This window comes from Homalodisca vitripennis, chromosome 1 (genome assembly GCF_021130785.1).
Source record: "Homalodisca vitripennis isolate AUS2020 chromosome 1, UT_GWSS_2.1, whole genome shotgun sequence".
Taxonomy (NCBI): Eukaryota; Metazoa; Arthropoda; class Insecta; order Hemiptera; family Cicadellidae; genus Homalodisca; species Homalodisca vitripennis.
In genome coordinates, this window is record NC_060207.1 from 232,753,822 (window position 1) to 232,776,234 (window position 22,413).

Genomic DNA, 22,413 nt, shown 5'->3' on the forward strand with positions numbered 1-22,413 from the left:
CCGATAATACCGAATGAAAGAGAGAGCGAACTATCGGAAGTATTATATATTTCTGAATGTGAAAAAGATTTTTAATTTGATAAAACAGGAATCTGATATTTTATATACAGTACATATATTAAAATTCAATTTATATTGTCTTTCTGCAATAAAGAATTATTATTATTTATGATTTCCTTCTTATTTCGAGTGGTCGAGTTCAGTGCGTAAAAATCCTTAAAAAAGTAAAATACACAATTTAAGATTTCTCTCTAGTCAAGCCAGAAGTACATCATGGTTCAGTGCTGGCACTTCGTTTATTCCTTTTTTATGTACAAAGATCTTCCTTATTGCCAACGAACGCAATAAACTTTTTCTGCCGGTATACCTTTTTACAGATGATACCTGTTTGATCTTCAATCATTGTAACCATCAAGTTATCCTCCAGTACTCGTACGTTCTTGAAACTACCGACCTACTTCTTCAACGGTTACCTGTAACTAAATTCAATATTAATCTGGCTAAAACTCACCTCAAGGATCTACACTCCTAAATTACAAAGGGCCTTCTAGATAATTTTCTTCTTTTCTAGGAAATGGAACTATGACGTAAATTAGGTCATCTTGTAAAGCAGCTTAATTCAGGAGTTATGCCCTGAGGCCTCTATCTTCATTTTCTTCCCAGAAAACTCCTCAGACTGGGTTAAAGTAGATTATGCGAGTCATAAAAATAAGGTACACCATAAATTTTTGTGGTTTTAGTAATGGAATTTCTTTTAATAAAGTCTTCTGTCTCCAAAAGAGAGCTCTGAGAATGGTTTGGGGAATAAGCCGATTCGACGGGAGAGCTGTAGGGAGTTCTTCCCATCAAGTAGTACTCTATCATTAACAAGCCCTTTATTTTCCATTACATGTTATATATTTGTCAAAGCATAAGTAGTTTGGATGTCTTAGACCACTCTTACAATGCAATGCAATACTAAACAAAATATTGTAATTAAAAAATTCAGCCTGTCTTTACTAAAATACCCTTTTCTTCTTTTTAAAATTATATAGCTCTCTTAGTCAGTCGATTCGATATCATAATAGTTTTAAATAATTTAAAGTTCATTTATTAAAGATCTTAGGTGATCACTTTCTTAAATTTTAGTTTCTTATCAGTGGTCGGTTGCTCATTTTTATTATAATTTTTTCCCACTCGTTTTCTAACGTTTTGTGTTTTATAATACGTAGGTTAGATCTAATTAATAGTCTTAAGTTTGCTGTTAATAATTCTTAATTTACTGAATGATCTCTACTGACATGCACAAAAACTTCAATTGTGTAAATAAAGGTTCAATTCAAATCGTCAATCGCGATCACTCTCAATAGGAAATTTCCGTGAAATCTTCATTTTTCCAATAACGGTCCCCACAACACAAAACCACCTTATATCCAACAATTGTATTTATGGATTTAATGTGGAATTTTAAAATCGATTGTTGGCGTAATTTCTAATATATTCTAATTTCTATTAGATGTTTAGATGACGTTTTAGATAATGTATGTTAGATGATGTATTAGATGGCGTTATTATTAGATTATGTTGGCGTTATTTCTAATAACGCCAACAATCATATATCATCATACATACAATATATAACAATCATACATATTTTATTAATCAAATTTGTACTAAAATCGTCAATTACGAGAACGCCGTGGATAAATCTTTAGCCAATATCATCCGAGAAAAAAATTCAAAATTGCAACCGGTCGAACATTTTTGTTTTGATTATTTAAAAAATAGAGTAAAAATGAAATGAATTTAAACTTTTAAGTGATTATAATTTAAAATTTCAAGATGTCAGCATTAAAATTGTATTAAAGAAACAGTTATATATCATCTATAAGGAATCGTATGTAAAAATAATAAATGGCTTTGAATTCTCATGGTAGAACAAATTTTTTGCATTATATTTAATATCACGTATAATTTTTCTATGAGGAGGATCACACGTACGCAGGAAATAATACAAGTAATACCTGTACCCGTGTAATTCCTATTTACATATATCCAACCCAACTCCACATGTTTAAAAACCATTTATATGTTGATATGTATTAAAGATTTCAATATGATAAAGTTTCTAAGATGTACAGTCAACTTAAAATGGCATTTACGCATTAAATATACATACATATCTACTGAACCGTGAGAGATATTAAAAAAATATAAAATTGAAATAGCTTTTTATCTTCAAGATTTTCCTTACTTGCAATGTGGCAAGGACATCGACCCCAACTGTAATGCACTCCTAGACACATTGCTGTTTAACATGATACCGAACTTCCGCCAACCTAACTTTACTTTAAACTATGCAAAGGGTGGTTAAAATTCAAACCTCACTTCCCTTACAATATACGTTACTCAGATACTCTGCGCGAAGTGCTGCTCAGATATGCACAATCCTATTAGTTACGTTTAAGCTCTGGATATGTCATAAGAGCGGAAAAATACATAATACAGATTGTGTATCTACCTGAAACATTGATCTACCAGCAAGTTCCCATTGAAGAGCTGTCTCGGGATCTGAGTTTTCAGCCTCTTGTGACCCGCCGGTTTTCAGTTGATGTGATATTCTACAAAAGATCCTTAACGGCAAAGGTTGACTGCCCTACTTGTTTACTTTAGGACTCCAGCATCCATCCGATCCAGTGACCTGTTCGGCAGGCAAAAACCACCGCTCTAACTACTCGTATACAGTTAACAGTACGTGGTTCGATTTCAAAGATCTGGAACAGTGTTGCTGAAATTGTTGACTTTTTTCAGAACTGCGTAGTGGTGCTGAAAACGAAAATAGTGGGACATTCATGTTGAGGAAATTGTGGCTTCTATTAATTTTTATTGCTGAATAGAATGTCTATCTCAACTAAAATTTGTGTTTATACTATTATCCAAACTATTTACTACCTAGGGATGAAAAATGTTTTGGTTTTGGGCAACAAATATACATTATTTGCTATCTGTAATCTTTTCTATATTTTCATGGTCATTTTCATAATATTTTATAATACGTATTATGTACCATACGTTATGTACGTGGTATGTACCATATGCATACCATAATTATACAAAAGTATGGCTACAGTAAAAGTTATAAAATCATATTAAATAATAATAAATTAAACTTTATATAATAATTTATTTTGAAAGTATCTATTATTTGGAGATATTGAGCCAACAATAATATTTAAACGTGTGTTATGAATATTAGAATATTTCATCAGAAGGTGATTACACTTTTTAGATTGACGAAGTAAAACTTTCTTTAAGGTACTAATTTAAGTATAATAGTGAAAATTCACTCTCCTGATTACATTTCAGCAGTTAATGACTTCGTTCCAGATAATTCAAAGAATAAAGGTAAAGCCAATGGAGTGGAGTGATGTATTGCTTTAGATGCTCCTTTGTAATCAGGTCAATCAAGTAATAATTTGCTTTATGTTTTCACATATAAATTTTCATTATTAGTCGATGTGATTTTGTTCATTTATACATTTACGAGCTCGTTTATTTCTTACATTTTTTTTGTTCTGGAAAAAGGAAGAAAGAAAATAGTTAATACAAAATAAAGTTCAGTTTTTTAACACATAACAAGGACATTATTCTAAAATTATCTCTCTTTTAAACTGATCCATTAATATGAGATTAAAATATAAAAAAATATAAAAATGAATGATATGAAAACATGATATGGACGAAGGAACTACAATTCTGTTTGGTATTCATAAGAGATCGCTCATTATATGCGTTTCATTTAATTATGAGTATATATTATGTGCTAAACAAATTTCAATTTAAAAAAATAAATGTACATACTTTCATATTTATTTCACATAGTTGAAAAATGCAAAGGCATTTTGTTGGACCTGGAAAGTTGAGAACAAATAGCTATTGGAAATACATTAGCATACGTTTGCACTACAGTGTCCAGCTGGACAGTTACCAACTGATATCTGCAATCTTTTACAGCGAATGATGTTTGGTCCCCGAGCCAGGTGGCAATAAATATCAGTCAACACTCAATAAAGTTTGCTGGTTCTACATATTGATGTATCAAATAGCTATCGAAAATACATTAACATCCTTTTGCACTACAGTGTAACGCTAGACAGTTATTAAATGGTATCTGCAACATTCTATAGCGAATGATGCTTGATCCCCAAGCTACCAAGCTATATAGATTATACAGATTTCATCCATTTTGCTTGTCTTGTACATATAAGGAAACAAATTACAACATGTTCATTACAGACTCGTAGACGTTTCATAGTTGGTAATAATCGGGACGGAGTATTTAGGCTCATTTTAACTGAAAATAGGAGGTCAACGGACGTAGTACGGTTTAATTTTATTTAATAATAAACTATGTATTTATTTTTATATTTTTTATAGTTTTAATCTCATATTAATGGATCAGTTTAAAAGAAAGATAATTTTAGAATAATGTCCTTGTTATGTGTTACAAAACTGAAACTTTATTTTTTATTAACTATTTTCTGTATTTTTTTCTAGAACTAAAAAATGATAAGAAATAAACGAGCTCGTAAATGTATAAATGAAAGCCATTTGTTATCTTTTGAGTAAGGTATAGAAGTGTATTGATAAGCCAAATGCTAGTGTTAAGACACAGATGCCATAGAGAGCGACTCGGCTGTTGAAAGCACATTAAGAAACTGGACTCTGACACAAACAGTGTATTTTATTTTGTTATGTTTATACTGGCCACAATACTTGTACAAGTGGCCAGTTAATTCCAAGATGTTCATTTTTCAATATTAACTTTGTTGTTTTTGGAAGGAATAAAATCAACAAAATAAAATAAAAACAACATTCATTCATTTATTCTATGTTAGACTTTCTTTAGAATTAATTAATTAGATGTCGTGAATTTAGTGTGGGCATACGGACAAGAAGGCAGATTAGGGCTAGGCTAGGAATAGTTGATGTCTGTAAACCCTTTGTCACTTCCATTTCCTGGTTATGTACAACTCATATCCCTTCCTCTTCCTACATCCTTCTTAGTAATTTCATGTCGAGATGGGTTATGCCCAATAACAAAATAATTTGATATTATAGTTGTATATATTTGTTTAAATAAAATTAATGTACTATAGAAGTCTGATATATTTTGTGGATTTCACTCAATGAATTTTCAAAGATGAACAAGTCTCGAATATTTTGAGCAGAATTATTCATGGAAAAGGGTTTCATTATAGAATTAAATAGTTCACAATAATGTTTAAAGATAGCGATTAAATGTAAATTCCATGAAAACTTTTGGTCACCAAGTACTGGCAATAGCAATGCTGGAATAAGTTAAAACTTGATACTACCATTTATCGTATAAATATCTTAACTAAGGTCGTTGGCCAGTTTGGAAAGCTATTTCGTTTTATTATGGCAGCGTTCAAACTTTAACAATATACACAACTCTGTTATTTATGAACCTTGAAAAAATAAATGGTGTTCTTGAATGCTTAATAATTTTCTAAACTCTTTTTTATTCACTGTCAGATGAAGTTACTCTGCCTACTAACAATTTATTAGGTAGTGAATTAATGATAATGATAAATAATATTTAGATGTTTTTACATTTTTAATAGATGATATTAATTTTAATACATCGATTTATGTTTTTTGTGATAAACTACTTTTTCTATAATCTTAGGTATTAAGTAATTTAGTCTGAACTCTTCTAAATTATTATATTATCATTTGATATCCAAATGTATAATTTTTATTTCTTATTTAATATAACATATTTACTTATATATGTTCAGTTATATATTTTGTGGAATTAAATCTGATTTAGATGATGATACTAGATGTGTATCTAGCATCCATATCCATGGTAAGATATCAATAGATGAGATGTGTCTATAGATTAGTATCACTTAATAATATGTCAACAACATTTTTTCGTGTTTTATTTAGAACGTTGTGTCATTGCATATTTATTTATAAATATTTCCTGGAATGTAAACAAAAGTAAAAATATAAATACTTATATCTAAGTTAGACTTTGATATTCTCTGTAGGGTATACTCTTTGACAAGCCATGGCTAGGAGGAACAAGAGGTTGTGCTTAGTAATGTATAGGCTCTGAGATTCTTCTATCTACTAAATTTCAAATTTGGTTTTTTGATTATTTGCATTAATCCATGGTAAAACGGTGTTTAAGCGATTTTGAGTGAGTATTAGAAATTGTTGGATATTTATAGATTATTTGTTTCTATTATCGTATTCTGTACTTTTTGGGAGACTTTAGAAAAATTTAAAGTTGAATAATTGATCAAATTCTGTGAATTTAAAATGCATTAGTGAATATACTACTAAAGGGGCTTGAAACATTTCATTCATGTCTCTCTATCTGTCCAAAACTGGCCTATATACTTCAAATTTGTAAAAAAAATATAAAATGGGCCATAGTGGCACATGTAACTTAAATTTATGTAAGATGTCTTGAGATATATTTCATCTGCAGACTTTTAAATTGTGTATTAAACCTAATTTCTATGGTATGTTCTATGTTCATGTTCTCTATAATAATCAGTTCTATGATGTTCATCCATGACATTTGGCTAAGCATTGTTGAAGCATGCCCCTCAGTAGGCTGACACTATTCCCCTTTTTGAGGAGTCAAATATTGTTTTCGTAAGATCGAACATGAATCTGCCCGTAGGACCTCTCAAGAATTAAATTTGCCATACATTGATTTAAAATTTTGTATGCGACCTCTGTGGGAAGTCTGTTACGTAACATGTGATGTATGTCTGTCTTGTACAAGTAAAGTATTTGCAGTTATGTGAAAAGGATTTGCATAGTTTGAAGTATCAAGAAGATACATATTAAGGTAAATATGTTGTGTAAATATGTAATATAGAGCACACAACATCTACTTTTTTAATAAATGTTAAAAATATGTGTGTGAAGTGGTATTGCGTATTTAGTATCTCACATTCAAGATCTCACTCTGTTTCATGAATGAAGTGTTTAGTAAAGTTAGAATATAAAGCAATTGTTTAAATTTAATATAGAATATTCAGAGTTGTCCTATATGTTTTAATGAAATATTTGGTACAATTACTGAATAGCTTACTCCTTTATTGGAAACAATGCTTTGCAAAATGTTTTTTAATGTAATACTGTGTATTTAACATAGAGCATTAAAAAGATCATATTTTTATAGGTAATTTAAAAACTAAGTTTTCTTATATGCATTATAGGACAGAATTGTGATGTTTACAAGGGTAAAATTAAGCTTGTGTTACGTATAAATGCCCAAGTATTCCTATTAAAATTTACCCGTGAATTTAATATTTTTATATTTACAAGTGCTTTCATTTTGTTTTAAATGCGTTTTCCTTTTAACACTGCTACAGCTAGAGTAGCACTGATAGATAACATTAACTATGACTAGAGTAGTAATAGTATATAATATTGCATACTATGACTAGAATAGTACTGATAAATAACATATTGTACTATGAATAGAGCATTACTGTTATATAATATTGCATACTATGACTAGAGTAGAGCTGATAGATAACATATTATACTATGACTAGATTAATACTAGTATATAATATTGTATACTATGACTAGACTAGTACTGATAAATAACATATTATTGTACTATGAATAGAGTATTATTGTTATATAATATTGCATACTATGACTAGAGTAGAGCTGATAGATAACATGTTATACTATGACTAGAATAGTACTGATAAATAACATATTATTGTACTATGAATAGAGTATTACTGTTATATAATATTGTATACTATGACTAGAGTAGAGCTGATAGATAATAACATGTTATACTATGACTAGATTAATACTAGTATATAATATTGTATACTATGACTAGAATAGTACTGATAAATAACATATTATTGTACTATGAATAGAGTATTACTGTTATATAATATTGCATACTATGACTAGAGTAGAGCTGATAGATAACATATTATACTATGACTAGATTAATACTAGTATATAATATTGTATACTATGACTAGAATAGTACTGGATAAATAACATATTATTGTACTATGAATAGAGTATTATGGTTATATAATATTGCATACTATGACTAGAGTAGAGCTGATAGATAACATGTTATACTATGACTAGATTAATACTAGTATATAATATTGTATACTATGACTAGAATAGTACTGATAAATAACATATTATTGTACTATGAATAGAGTATTACTGTTATATAATATTGTATACTATGACTAGAGTAGAGCTGATAGATAACATGTTATACTATGACTAGATTAATACTAGTATATAATATTGTATACTATGACTAGAATAGTACTGATAAATAACATATTATTGTACTATGAATAGAGTATTACTGTTATATAATATTGCATACTATGACTAGAGTAGAGCTGATAGATAACATATACTATGACTAGATTAATACTATTATATAATATTGTATACTATGACTAGAATAGTACTGATAAATAACATATTGTACTATGAATAGAGTATTACTGTTGTATAATATTGTATACTATGACGAGAGCAGTACTGGTATATAATATTGTATACTATGACTAGAGTAGTACTGGTATACAATAATGTATACTATGACTAGAGTAGTACTGATATATAATATATTATATTATTACTAGAGTAGTGCTGATGGAAATATATTATACTATGATTAGAGTAGTACTGGTATATAATATTGTATACTATGACTACTCTAGCACTGACATGTAAAACTTCGCTACCAGAGAAGAAAATAGTGGTGTATAATGATCCTCATATTATCAGACATTTGGACTCTACGTAGGGAAAAGTGTTCAATATATTTATGTATAATTAATAAAAGCTCGTTATCCAGTCCATTTTGCAATAAGAGGACATAAAAAATAATGAGATCATAAATAATTGGAATATTGATCCATATGTAGAATTATATAAAATGCATTTTGTAAGAGAAACAAAAGAAACTGTTTCTAGTTATTCCATGAGCAATAAAAGTCTGGTCATATACGAGTATATTGTGTGTTTCTAAAGAAAATAAGACCTTTTAAAAATGAAAAATTAATGAATATTAGTTGTTACATATTTTGGAACAGTACAAAATCGCAATAACTTATAAATAAATCAAAAGCCTGTTAATAAAGCAGTTGCAAGATTTGCTCAGCAAGACGCGAAGCTTAAGGGCTTAAAGTAATAAGTCGAAGCCGAAACTCACTTAAGTCCCATTTAATGAAGAGACACAAATTACGACATCAATATAACGAACGGGGTGGAAATTGTGTGACGAAGTTATAGAATTTGTAATACCGAAATTACCGAATCTAGTATGTGGCATAGCCTACTAATTACATAGCCTACATTAAATCTTTTTCATGGTTTTATAAATTGTATGTAAGGTGCTTTGTTTACTTGGCTCATAAAGTATGATCCATATTACACTAATGGCTATTGTGATTGGTATAGCAGTTAACAATGTAACATCACAAAATCTATTTAAATTTATATTAATAGTTAATTTACGTTATTTTAGGTTAGTTTAAAGAGATTTTACTTTAGTTTAGGCTTTTAACTGTGTCAAATTTGACTAGAAACTTTTGTGATATAGATTACGTCATTATTGCTTGCTAACTTCACACTAGCCTGAGAATCGCAACATCTATTAAAATTAGTTTACGTTGTTTTAGGTTATTTTACAGAGATTTGACGTTAGTTTAGAATTTTAGCTATTTAATTTGACTAGAAACTTTGCAAGCCAACTTCACATCTGCGCACCATCACAGAATTCAATAAAATTGATGACAATCGTTACTTAACGTTTTCTTAGGCTAGTTAGCAGAGATTTAACTGTAGTTTAGGCTTTTGACCCTGTCAAATATGACTATAAACTTTTGTGATATAGATTACGTCACTGTTGCTTGCTAACTTCACACTAGCCTGTAACATCAGAAATCCATTAAAATTGATGTTAATTGTTGGTTTACAGAGATTTGACGTTAGTTTACAATTTTAAATCAATTTAATTTGGCTAGAAACTTTTGTAATATATAGATGACGTCATTCTTGCAAGCCAACTTCACATTAGAACATCATAACAGAATTCATTAAAATTGATGTCATTGTTAGTTTACGATGCATTAGCTTCGTTTACCAATATTTGACATTAGTTTTGAATTGTAATCCAGTCAAATATGACTAGAAACTTTTGTGATTTATAGATTGTAATTTTTCTGGCCACTTCACACTAGCCTGCACCATCACTAAATCCATTAAAATCAATGTTAAGCATTATATTACGATATTTTATATTAGTTTACAGAGATTTTGCGTTAGTTTAGAATTTCAACCCAGTCCAATTTGACTAGAAACTTTTGTGATTTATAGATTTTAACTTTTCTGGCCACTTCACACTAGCCTGCACCATCACTAAATCCATTAAAATTAATGTTAACCATTATATTACGATATTTTACATTAGTTTACAGAGATTTTGCGTTAGTTTAGAATTATAACCCAGTCTAATTTGACTAGAAACTTTTGTGATATATTGATGACGTGATTCTTTCAGGCAAAATTCACACCAGCCCACCATCACAGAATTCATTAAAATTGAAGTTAATCGTTAGTTTTTACGTTACATTAGCTTAGTTTACAAATATGTGACGTTAGTTTAGTGGTTAAGTGTAAACCAGTGTTTTTTTTAACTTAAGAGAAAGAATATTATGTTATTCCTTATGACATCCAAAACATTTTACGGTGTCATTTACTGAGCTGAATAATACGATTCAGTTTTATTTTCAATTTTAAATCCAATTTCAAAATTCAAATTCAATTTTATATCTAATACAAGGGTCGCCTCGGATGTAACCTAGATCGGCAACACAATTTATTACCTTGATCTAGGGTAGACATCTAATTGTCAATTGAAAGCGCAGTGTTTGTTTAATACAGCTCTCAATTATTTATGTACTGTGATAATAATCCGATTACTACCTCACACAGGCGCTGATGACGGCGTATTATGGATTAATTTACGCACATCTACCTATGGGGAGATGTTTTTAATCATGCACTTAAAAAAGCTATGTAAGTTATTATTGAGAAAGCTTATCAGGATAATAAAAAACCTGCAATGCACAAACTTGTGCAGCTCAGAATAATTCAAAAAAATTATTTAGAAACCTGAAACTGTTGGAATTTCCATATCTTGAAGACGTCTAAATGTTTAGAGACAAAGTGGTATCCTATAAGTGGTAGTGTAAATACACTATGATGGAACTAGAGGCAGGGACAACTACCAAACTGGTAGCACAGACGGTAGCTTATGAACGTGTGGACTCCCCCGACACTACGACCACACTTTCGGTGATGTGTCCATCGACCGCCGACCACCACGTATTACCCGTAAAAGGGAAAACCGTTCATGCCGTGTTTGCCTTCAACTTTGGCATTACAAATGTTGCAATGCCCAAGTCGTTTGAAGCTCCTCTAAAAACTCATTGATTTCAGAATTATTCTACGGTGTATACGAATCTATCACACGTTTAGGAGAAAACATCTCGACTAACTGACACTGGGGCAATATTAAGCAAAATTGGGAATAAATGAGATTTTGGATGTAAAAATGTTATGTGTGAATGAGTTTTATATGTAAAGAATAATTTCAATCTTAGCATTTCGTTCACTTTGACAGTTACGATGAAATGAAAGTGTTTATATGGAATAAAATATATTGATATTGTGTCAATAGCTTTATGAGGAATTCTATGTGGAGTAAGGTTAATATTCTTGTGACTTAATCACTTAAGACGATTTTACATAGTAAAGTTTATTTTTCTAGAAGTAAAGGTATTTTAATTGTGGTATTAAATGAGTAATTTTCTGTGGTAAACAAGAACGTTCCTAAAATTTAGTCACTGCGGTGAGGATTTATTGACGGATGGAATCGCGAAAACCTATAGGTTATGTTCTAGACGAAATTGTTTAGTTGATTATAGGTGTCGAGCAGAAAACTTATGGAAAACCTATTTAGGTCGGAATGAATGGAAATGCCAAAACTGTAGAGTTATCAACTAGACAGAGAAGTTCTTCGGGTGTAAGATTACTGATGGGAATGAAAGTAGTGTCCAGAAAACTTTGAACATGATTTTAGAAAATTTGGACACATACCGGTAAAGGAAACAATGACAATTAACTTGAGTGTCATATGCAAATCATATGTTGAGTTTTTGATAGAAGTTAAAAAAATGGCACACGAATATCAACAGCTGTTTTAAATAATTTCAATTAAAAATAAAAAAAATATTAATTAATGCCTTGGAATGATCATTGATGATATTCTGACGTGCAAAGGACACATTATTAAGATGCTTAAAAATTAAGCCCGTGACAACAGCCCATGAGCCATGGCCTTATAATAGCTATTTATAAAGCACTAGATGTTTCCCACAGCTTCGTACGCTTTGCCCGTGTATGGGGACATCTGGTTCAAGTGAATTATATTATTAACGCCGATGTAGAGTTTATAGTTATATCATGTTTTTAGCCATTTACACGTACATATACATTTTATTATAAAGTGGTCCAACACTCAAGCTTTAAGTTTAACCAGAAATTTATTTTAAAGACAAATATAAATAAAAACTTAGCCGCTTTAAATAGTGTTTGGCTATTTAATAAATGTAACTGTCTCGTAATTGCAGTTTATAATGTGCAAGAGCTTTGATAACTTTTATATTTTCAGCACCGCCTGGTGGTGAGTTAAATCAATGGGCATAGCATATAAACCTTCTACGTGGAAAAATACATATACATGAAAATTTTCATAATGATCGGTCATATCGTTTCTGAGTCTATAAAGGACATACAGACAAACATTCATGGTAAAATCAGCCATTGGGTATGGGATCATTTTATATAAAATGACAACTTAACACCATGTAATAAAATTGCTAATTTGTAAAAATGATGCCTCTATATGTAATTTTAAAATAATAAAAATCGGGGTATTCAATGTTTATATACAAGCAGCTAAATTTGATTTATAAAAACAAAATCATTGTGGATAACATTGGAACCATCACTGTAAAATACGCACACGACATGCAAAATATGGTACCAGAAATTTGGTTAAGAAAATATGTAAGATGAGGAGCAAACATTCAAATTGTGTTTCCTCCTTTATATACAACATCACAGAAAAGGCAAAAGCGCGAGACCACATAATAATGTCAAACAGCTGTTGAATTCTTGTTGATGTACATATGTTTCAGGTTATTTATTATTCATATTTACAAGCGTGAGGCAGATATTTTATCAATAAACAGCTTTAAATTGCTTTTAGAAATTTGTAAAAACCGCGTTTTAAATATTATATATTTGAAAAAAGCGTGGTTTTGATTCAAATAATTACAATATTATTATTTTGTAAAAACCAACGAGTATGCCTACTCATAAATTTACATAGTTACTATACGAAATTATTTATTTTGATAATTCTATACCCACCAATATCATCTCATATGAAATTTTATGTTAACGAAAAGGCCAAAAATGACTAATTAGGTCATTTTTAACTCAAAGTATGTAACCTTTTAAATATATTATGAAATTGTAACATTTATACCCTCTCAAACCATCGTCCAAACTATCACTTCCTCCTTCATCTTCTTCATTGACAGGCACATTGTGTACAATATGTTTGTACTAGTTAAAAGCATCATCGGGTTTCACCATTTTCACCGAACATAAAATTTGAAAGTTTTAAAAATGTAAAAAAAATCACACTAATTATAACCTAGTACGGATAGAAAAGCAAAATAGACATGTGACTAGCGAGAGTGCTTCTGATTGATGGTTTGGAGGAAGTATTGTTTGATCAAATAGAACAACTGGAGAAAACACTCTTTGTTCATAACTTAACTATTTATTACGATCTTATAATTGGATAAAACGTAGTTTGGTTGAAAGCAATTCAAATGTTGCAATTTAGCATAGAGTTTTCAAATGGGTCAATAAGTTTAATAATGTTTTTGAAAAAACACGATTTGAATGATTAGGTTTATGGGTTTATTATCCCTAATATTTATATCAAGTTACCTCAATATATTTAAGGTAGATTTTGTCTACATAACTTCATCTAACATTCCTCTAGATTCCAAAACCACCACTCAGTTCACCAAACTAGTTGAAACTTTGTATCTTATATTTACATTGTCTAAGCTCGATGCAAGTTTGGTACTCTTTTCAATTTTAATATAGCAGTCGTTTAAACTTGTTTTAAATCTATAACACATTATTTATGAACGTATACAACTTTTTTCTGGAATGCATATAAGATTTAATAAAAATTTAATAATAAATTATATATTGGTATCTTGAAACCTTTCCGAGATATTTATTATATGTCGATACTGTAAGAACTCCGACGAACTGGTGACAGATATGCTCAAACTAGTTAGAACTTGGTACATAAATTGATTTTTTTATCCTCGACAAAGTTTGTTGACCAGGTTGTTATGCCATTTCTTTTCTATTTGGTTCACGTGTAAATTAAAAAATATATAACTCCGTTTTTTATGAAATTTTAGAAAAAATAAACTTTTGATGCAAATCTCTTTATGTGTATCCCAAAGATTTCGAAATATTGAGTACACGTATATCACATGAGAATACATTAAAAATATTTTTGATATCACTAAATATGCCTACGGGGTATCTTTCGAATGAAACTGTAGGACTAATTAATTCGTAAATTAAGAAATAATAATAATAATATAATTGTTATTGTTATAAGACTATTACAAGTATTAACAACGCCAAGTTCAGATATAATTATAACTACAAACTATAGATGAATTATTATTTTTTAATCATAATTATTTATAGTTTGTTATACGATGAGGTGTAATAAGAATTGTTAAACAACGCTATTAATTAGTTAAAATAAATCAATACAATTACATGACATTTAAAACAATGAAAATAACACAACTAAAACTCAACGAGTAATAAAATATTTATGAATTAAATAACAACTACAAGATCTTAGAGAAATAAAAAACCATAAACTAATCAAGAGTTGAGACTAATAACATTAAAGGCTAAAGAATTCTCAAAAAGCAATTGGCCAACAGCAAAAAACTCTTGAAGGCTGTAAATGAATTAACCATTTAGTTTTTTAATTAACCTATAAAGTTTCTTAATGACAATTAAGTCAGGATATTTATGAACTAATGAAATTAATTTATTGAAAACTTTTAATGAAACTACTTTTCAAACGTTTATGGTTTTACTTGGACGTAGACGTAATTCAATTACTAAATTATTTCGATTTCTGGTATTATAGGTATGTATGTATTCATTTACTAAGATAAACTTTCACAACTTCAACTAAGACAATAAAACTAAACCATCTAGAACAGGAACTACATTGTAAATGTTTTAAACTTTAACCAACGTCATTTTGTAAAGAGTGTGAACACTTTGAGATCGGATTTGCGGCATTGTACTCTACTAATATAGAACTTTAATTTGATGTACTACTCGACCTATGATTTTATTTAAGATTTTCTTCTGACTCCTAACGGGCCATCCCCATGAAATGAAAAAAAATAGTAGTTACTTCAAAAAGTAGATTTATAGGTGCATTAATTATGTACTAAGTTTTATTGCTTTAACTGAAATCGTTCGGGAATTATCACGCCCGTGCGGGACTTTTTTCGCCCTGTACATTGAGACACGGAAAAAGGTGAGCGCTTAGACTGCCCTTTTAGGAATGAGAGGCTCAAGTAGTAAATATTTGATCGGTAACAATCGTTACAATATTTGAACGGTATAAGAGTAGTGAAAGTGACAAACTTTTCGCCACCACCCATTTCGTACAATACATAGTTTTGAGGGACTATCCCTAAGGACTGTGAATTATACAGGGTCTACAGTTTGAGTTTCCCAGAGTATAAATTAGTCGCTGGGGCTAGTACTGGGATTTACCATTTGTCTCTTAAATATGATGTATTTATGCTTCGTGATCATTAATTCATAGCCTTTTTTTACTTTTTTAAAAATTATTTATTGTTATATTTTGTTTAATTTAAAGTGAATAGATCGGAGACCACTGTAAATTTTGTAATTATTGTTCATATGCGTATACCGTGCCACGTAGTACAGAAGATTGGAAAGGTGCAGATCTACAGTAATGAACATAAAAATGTATTGGTCATAAAAACTTTTATAGCACCCTGTACACAAGTTTACAGAGCCATTACCATGTAGATTATTCGAAATCAAGATATAAGTGAATTGCATTACTACTCACGTCCTGAGTGAAAACCATTTCATGTTTGCTGATGAAATTTCTTCACCAGAAGAAAGACGCGTCGAACTATGGAATTAGACTTGTTATTTGAAGTAAATGAGTTAGCTTAACACTTTCCAGCATTTCCACAGATTTTTCCTCGAAAGTTAAAAAACTCGTGGAAGTTTTTAAAGTCCTAAAAGATTTTTTTAGATAATTACAAGATTAAAACAATTTTAAAACTTTAATTACAAATACTATTATATTTGAACGTTTATTTTATAAGATAAGCTATATTAGTTTAAGTAAATGTTATTCTATTTTAACTGCAATGTTTACATCAATATCAAATTAGATAAATAATTTTCAATCATTAGTTCTTTCTTATGAAGATATATAAAGTTATCTACTGAACCACTGACGGATAAGTAAACATATTTGTGCAAGGAAGAGGAAGTTTCTATTTCCGTGTTGAAATAAAGTAACACCTTACGGTTAACCTGGTTCAGAATAAATTATTATTGTAGTTCTTAAGGTTTCAAAAATTTACTTACTATAACAATATGACTCCTTAAAGCCCCTTGGATGGCAACACACCATCTTTGGAACAAACTAGCCTCTCAAAGTCCATAGCTTATCCAGGTTATTAGAATTATTCATGTATTAGTAAACTTGAAAACTAAAATCATCTATGTCTCATTTTTGCTTATGTATTAATTGATTTTATATTACAGATCTGGGCCTCTAGAAAATCTGGCTATGAACACCTTTATCTGGTTTCAGAGAACTTTGACTTTTCTTCTTAATTATTCCGTGAGGTATGGGGTCTAAAAACATGAAAGGCAAAGGTATTTTGGACCTACACGATTTAACATACTTCAAAATACACTCGCACCAGTATAAACTGTATTTCCTGTAAAGACACTATTTCTTTCAGAAAAGGCACTATTGTTATTTGTTCAGCAGTTGGATGCGACAGAAAATCTGACACCGATCTTCAGTATCATCCTCAGGAACACAGACCTACCAGTAGCAAACACAAAGAGCCCTGTAACTCTGAGACATGACCCTCCCTAGTGCTGCGAGATCGAACTTGAAATTAGGTCCTCAGTCTCAATCTCAGTTACCCAGACCTGCCAAAAGAAAACCAAAAGTAAAAAGCGCCGCAATTTCGAGATATGGCCAATATTCCTCAACCTTCAGACATCCTTAAGGCACACGGTTTTTACTTTTTGTAATCGTTACAAATCTCTCCTAGATACAATATTTCCATAAAAAGGGAACCAGTACTCAATCAAAGAGAGTACCAGAGTTTGTACATATGCATATGCTTTTACAGCACTCCCTGTCGACTATGTGCACAAAGAAAATCAGTCTTGACTTGTGGAAACAGAATTTTATCCGGACATTTGCCATATTTCAGTAATACAAAAAAATCAGTAACGCTGCGTTTCGAGATCTGCAATCTGATCTCATCTTCAGGTAAATAACTAACCTAACATATAATTACAAACTATGTTAAAATAAACAAATCTACCAGAGCGTGACACGTATAATTCAGGAATAACAACCACCATGTTGAGTGTCAACTTCACTAACTCTAAATCATGCACTTAATGAAAACTAAACACAGCACTAATTATTAAAACCAAACTACAGAATACAGGCCGCAATTAATAGGTTTGCATTCGCCGACCAACCACCTACCTGGGTCATTTTCAGTTTGACATACTTTTTAGTAATTAGGTTAATAATGATTTGATGTATCTATGGAGATTCCTATAGTATTATTGTTTTTACCAAACGTTAATTTGTTTTAAGAAGTGAATGATGAAAGTGTTTATAAAACTTAGAATGTAATTCACACTATTCAAACAGAGAATTACATTACAAATACAAATGTATTTTAGTTCATTTTGAAAATTTGAGAAGTCTCTTTAAATTATAAATGCAGTAAAATTGTTTTATACCGATCCAGACATGTAACCCCACTCGTTAAAACAAGTTTGTTAGTTAAAAATACTTTTTTCATTAGTGTATATTTAAATAATTCAACAGTCGTTCAATTATACAGTAATTTTAACTACATTAATTAATTAAATTTTTAATTACTTGTTTGCTTTTCATTAATCCTTCTACATGATACCTCACACATTGTAATATAAGCGATATATTGTTGGATGGGATGCGATACTTTTATTATGAGACTCAACAAGCAATCAAGTATTTATCGCTCATTAAAATTAACATTGGAAGGTGATAAATAAAATTGAATAATTATAATTTAATTAGATGATAGCAGATGAGAGATATTTCTCGGAAAAGTGTCCGCCGCGAAGTAAACAATCAAATCACGAAAGAGACGGAATATATCACTGTTTATCACGAAGAACATTCCACAGATATTACAAAAGGTTTTTATAGATAAGTAGGAAAATCTAAAAACCTTATATTCTGCCACCTTAAGAAAAATTGAACAAACGTAAAAACCTATCTATATTTTTCACTGATCGGGGAAGTATCCGTATCCGTAGTAAAATAAAAAATAATTTTTATTAAACCACTCTATACGAAAAGATACTTATGTTAAAATAAAGGTATATATATATATATATATATATATATATATATATATATATATATATATATGTTTTATCCGATCTAAGGAAAAATATTTGACAAAATCATGACATCTCTTAATTCTAAGCTATTAAAAAAAGAGCGCTACTTTAAGCAAATAAATATCTATTTTATTTTATTAAGAAATTCTTTAAAAATACCAGAAATTTACTATTTGTTGAACTCAATGTTATACAGTAAATGCTATTTGCATAATACAAAAACACACTGATTATAAAATTATGTAACATCTCTAGCTTTTTAGTTGTGTTAAACATACATTTTGTTACGAAATTATGTTGAAACTCTATAACACTTTGTTATTATATATTTTATGTTTAAAACAATGGAACTGTTGGATCCTTATGCTTTACTCCATTACTTTGCAGTACAAAAGTGTTTGTCAACAACTGAACAGACACGTTTGCTACTTGTTTAAAAACAAAATGTTCCTCAGATTACAAAAAAAAAACAACTTTAATTCATTATTTAATTACATAAACGGTCATTACAGTCTGAACAAATATTACACTTTCTAGTTCTTATTGTTTCCTGGTACAATTTACAAAAAACAAAAATTATGAATAAAAGAATTTAGAACAAATTGTATGTAACTTTTTATTTAAAAGCTTGCTGAACTACATGTACGAGTATTTAAGGTTTCAGATGTGACATTTAACAGCTATAATTATAGTTAAAAATTAAAAACTAAATAAATTTTATAATCAATGAATTGAAATTTTACGGACAAGAATCTACATACTTTACAGCATGTTATGAGCTGTGAAAATAGCATTACTTTTTAATTCTGTTCTTAGTTACATCATTTTAAGTCATTTTAAGAATAATGGGAAGAGTCCAAGGGTACATATTAGTGTTTAACTATGTGTAATTTTTGGAAATATAAATATAAAAAATATAAAAATGCCAAGAATATCAGTAATTATTATTGATGAACTCACAGTAAGAATTTGTTTCACATGTGCCTGTGTATTACTAAGTACTTTTTAAAGGTAAAATAAAAGATCGTTCCTCGTAAATTGCAGGTAAGGATAGGTGTTGACATGCAATCGTAGGGTAAGAGTCTAACCTGTCTCGTATATCGAGAGAATCCTGCTGGTGAGGGTCGAGATGGAAGAACTGAGCGAGAGACTGAGATCCCTTGTAGACCTTGATGAGCCAGAACTGCGCAGAGTACTGTAGACCCTGAGGAGGAGTATCAGCTCGTACTGCGAGACCATGGAAGACGACGGGTGTCCTGCGGACTCGGTCCTGCAGCGGTGCCGAAGCCGGGCAGGACTCTCGGGCCGAAGTGATGGACAGCAACACCGTCATCAACCACACTGTCTTGGCAAAACTCGGCACGGCCATGTTTATCCTGTTGGAGGTTAGTTTGCCACCACTTCGTGAACTCTACTGGTCGGGGAGAATCACATACGCACTCAGCATCCTATCCGACTGCAGACGCCGCTTTGAACGTCAGCCCCTGTCTCCACGCTAGCAACTGAAGCTGACCATCTGAGCTGCGCGCGCATCCCACCCACCGACCTCCCGACCACCCTGCCTCCCTTAATTAACCCCTAGCGCTCAGCTCCTTCATTGCAGCTAACTTCTCATCCGATCTCCACTAATTAGCTTATTTAGTTGTTATTGCAGAATGTATTGAGGTTAATGATGATGAGGTATTGCCGGTCGAGTGTGTGTTACTTACCGACTTTGGGGACAGACTCTGATTCGGCACTGCTGGGAGACAATGATCAGATTGTAGCGATCCAATTAGTGTCGCGTAATTAATTGCAAATTTGACAGCAATATTCATCACTTGCACTGCGCTGTTATGAACAGCTGCGACGAGAGAAGTGTAATATAGTATGTAGGCGAATTATTAATTAACTAATTAAACACTAATAACGTATTACGGCTGGTTTGAAAATTAAAAAAAAATATTATGTAATATTAAGCAAGTGAATGTTCAAAAGCCTGATTTTAGGAGAACACAAACTCATGATCAATGATCAGCTTGTAGAGATCCAATTAGTGTCGGGTAATTAATTGCAAATTTGACAGCAATATTCATCACTTGCACTGTGCAATGTTATGAACAGCTGCGACGAGAGAAGTGTAATATAGTATGTAGGCGATTTATTAATTAATACATTAAATACTAATAATGTATTATGTCTGTTTTGACATTTCAAATGTTCAAAAGCCTGATTTTGAGAACACCACAAACTTCAATTCAAACTATTAGAGATTTGAATAAAAAATAATAATTTAGAAGTTTTTATATGCTTATTTATCTTTATATATATATATATATATATATATATTTCATGTGTTCGCGTGTATGTGACTGAACTCCTCCTGTACGATTGGACCGATTTTGATGAAATTGTGTGTGTGTGTGTGTTGAAAGGGATTCGAGAATGGTTTAGATTGATGATTTGGTCCGATTTAAATAGTTTATTTCATTAATTTTTTATTTCTAAATTGTTGTTGATGTTAGTGTTTATATTGGATCCGGCAGATTGCGCTATGACACGTAATACAAAGTGAACTAATACTTAACAGCTGTTAATACTTTCAGCTGAAGTTCATCAAAGAGGCAGAAAGATTTGTTTACATTTAAAATTTAGAAAATTGTTATTGTAAAGTGCTTGATCAGTAGTGTAATGCAGGTTGCATAGAAGACGTCATTGCCTAATCTTAAATTTATATTGCACCAATGATCAATAAACTATCCAATGCAATGACAATACTATTAAACGCTATTATGAAAACAACCTCATTGTACAAATCCGTGAATGTTTGCACATGAGGTAATCGAATTTGGTTAGATCGAAGGTAAAAGAGCCGAAAGAAGACGCTTTATGATCGGAATTGGTTTTCGTTGATACATTTTATTGAATGCACACTCCTAAATAATATCTTAGACAGAAAATTAATTTTAACAGACCGAATTTGATTTTTTAAAACGTAATTAGTTTATAGAAATTCATCCATATAAATGAATTGTTCTGAATAACTTATTAACACCTAGCAAAAACCACGAAAGATAGAGACAGTAAATATGGTACATACCTTCATAATGCGCCCAAGAGGCTCACGAAGGAACGTCTATCAATTATCTCAGCAATGTTTAGAATGTGATAGAAAAAGAATACGTAAATATAGTGTACTGTTTTTCAACGGGAAATTGCGTGCGAAACCGCGGGCAACTGCTAGTTGTTATTATATATTTGAGTGTAACAAATTTAAGTTACATAACAGCAACCTACAGATTCTCTATATGATATAGTAATAGCTTATAATAATTTTATGTGGGATATTTAAAATTAGTTTTCCGAATTCACGTATTCCCACCCAGTGGCTACCTGCCGCTTTTAATTCTCGCAAAAAGCTGTTAGGGGCACAGTTAACAAGCACAAAAGTCATGTTAAATTTTAAAAATAAATATGATA

At 30.5% G+C, this 22,413-nt stretch overlaps 1 protein-coding gene across 3 annotated transcripts in view; it reads right to left on the minus strand.

The window, feature by feature from the left end:
• LOC124353141 overlaps window positions 1-20,457 on the minus strand; it is a 176,819-nt gene extending 156,362 nt beyond the window's left edge. For all 3 annotated transcript variants that reach the window (XM_046803004.1, XM_046803002.1, XM_046803003.1), the window contains exon 1: window positions 20,043-20,457. In XM_046803004.1, the coding sequence (XP_046658960.1) occupies window positions 20,043-20,323 (281 nt within the window). In that variant the 5' untranslated portion in view covers window positions 20,324-20,457. The remainder of the gene's footprint in view (window positions 1-20,042) is intronic.
• Window positions 20,458-22,413: the final 1,956 nt, after the last annotated feature.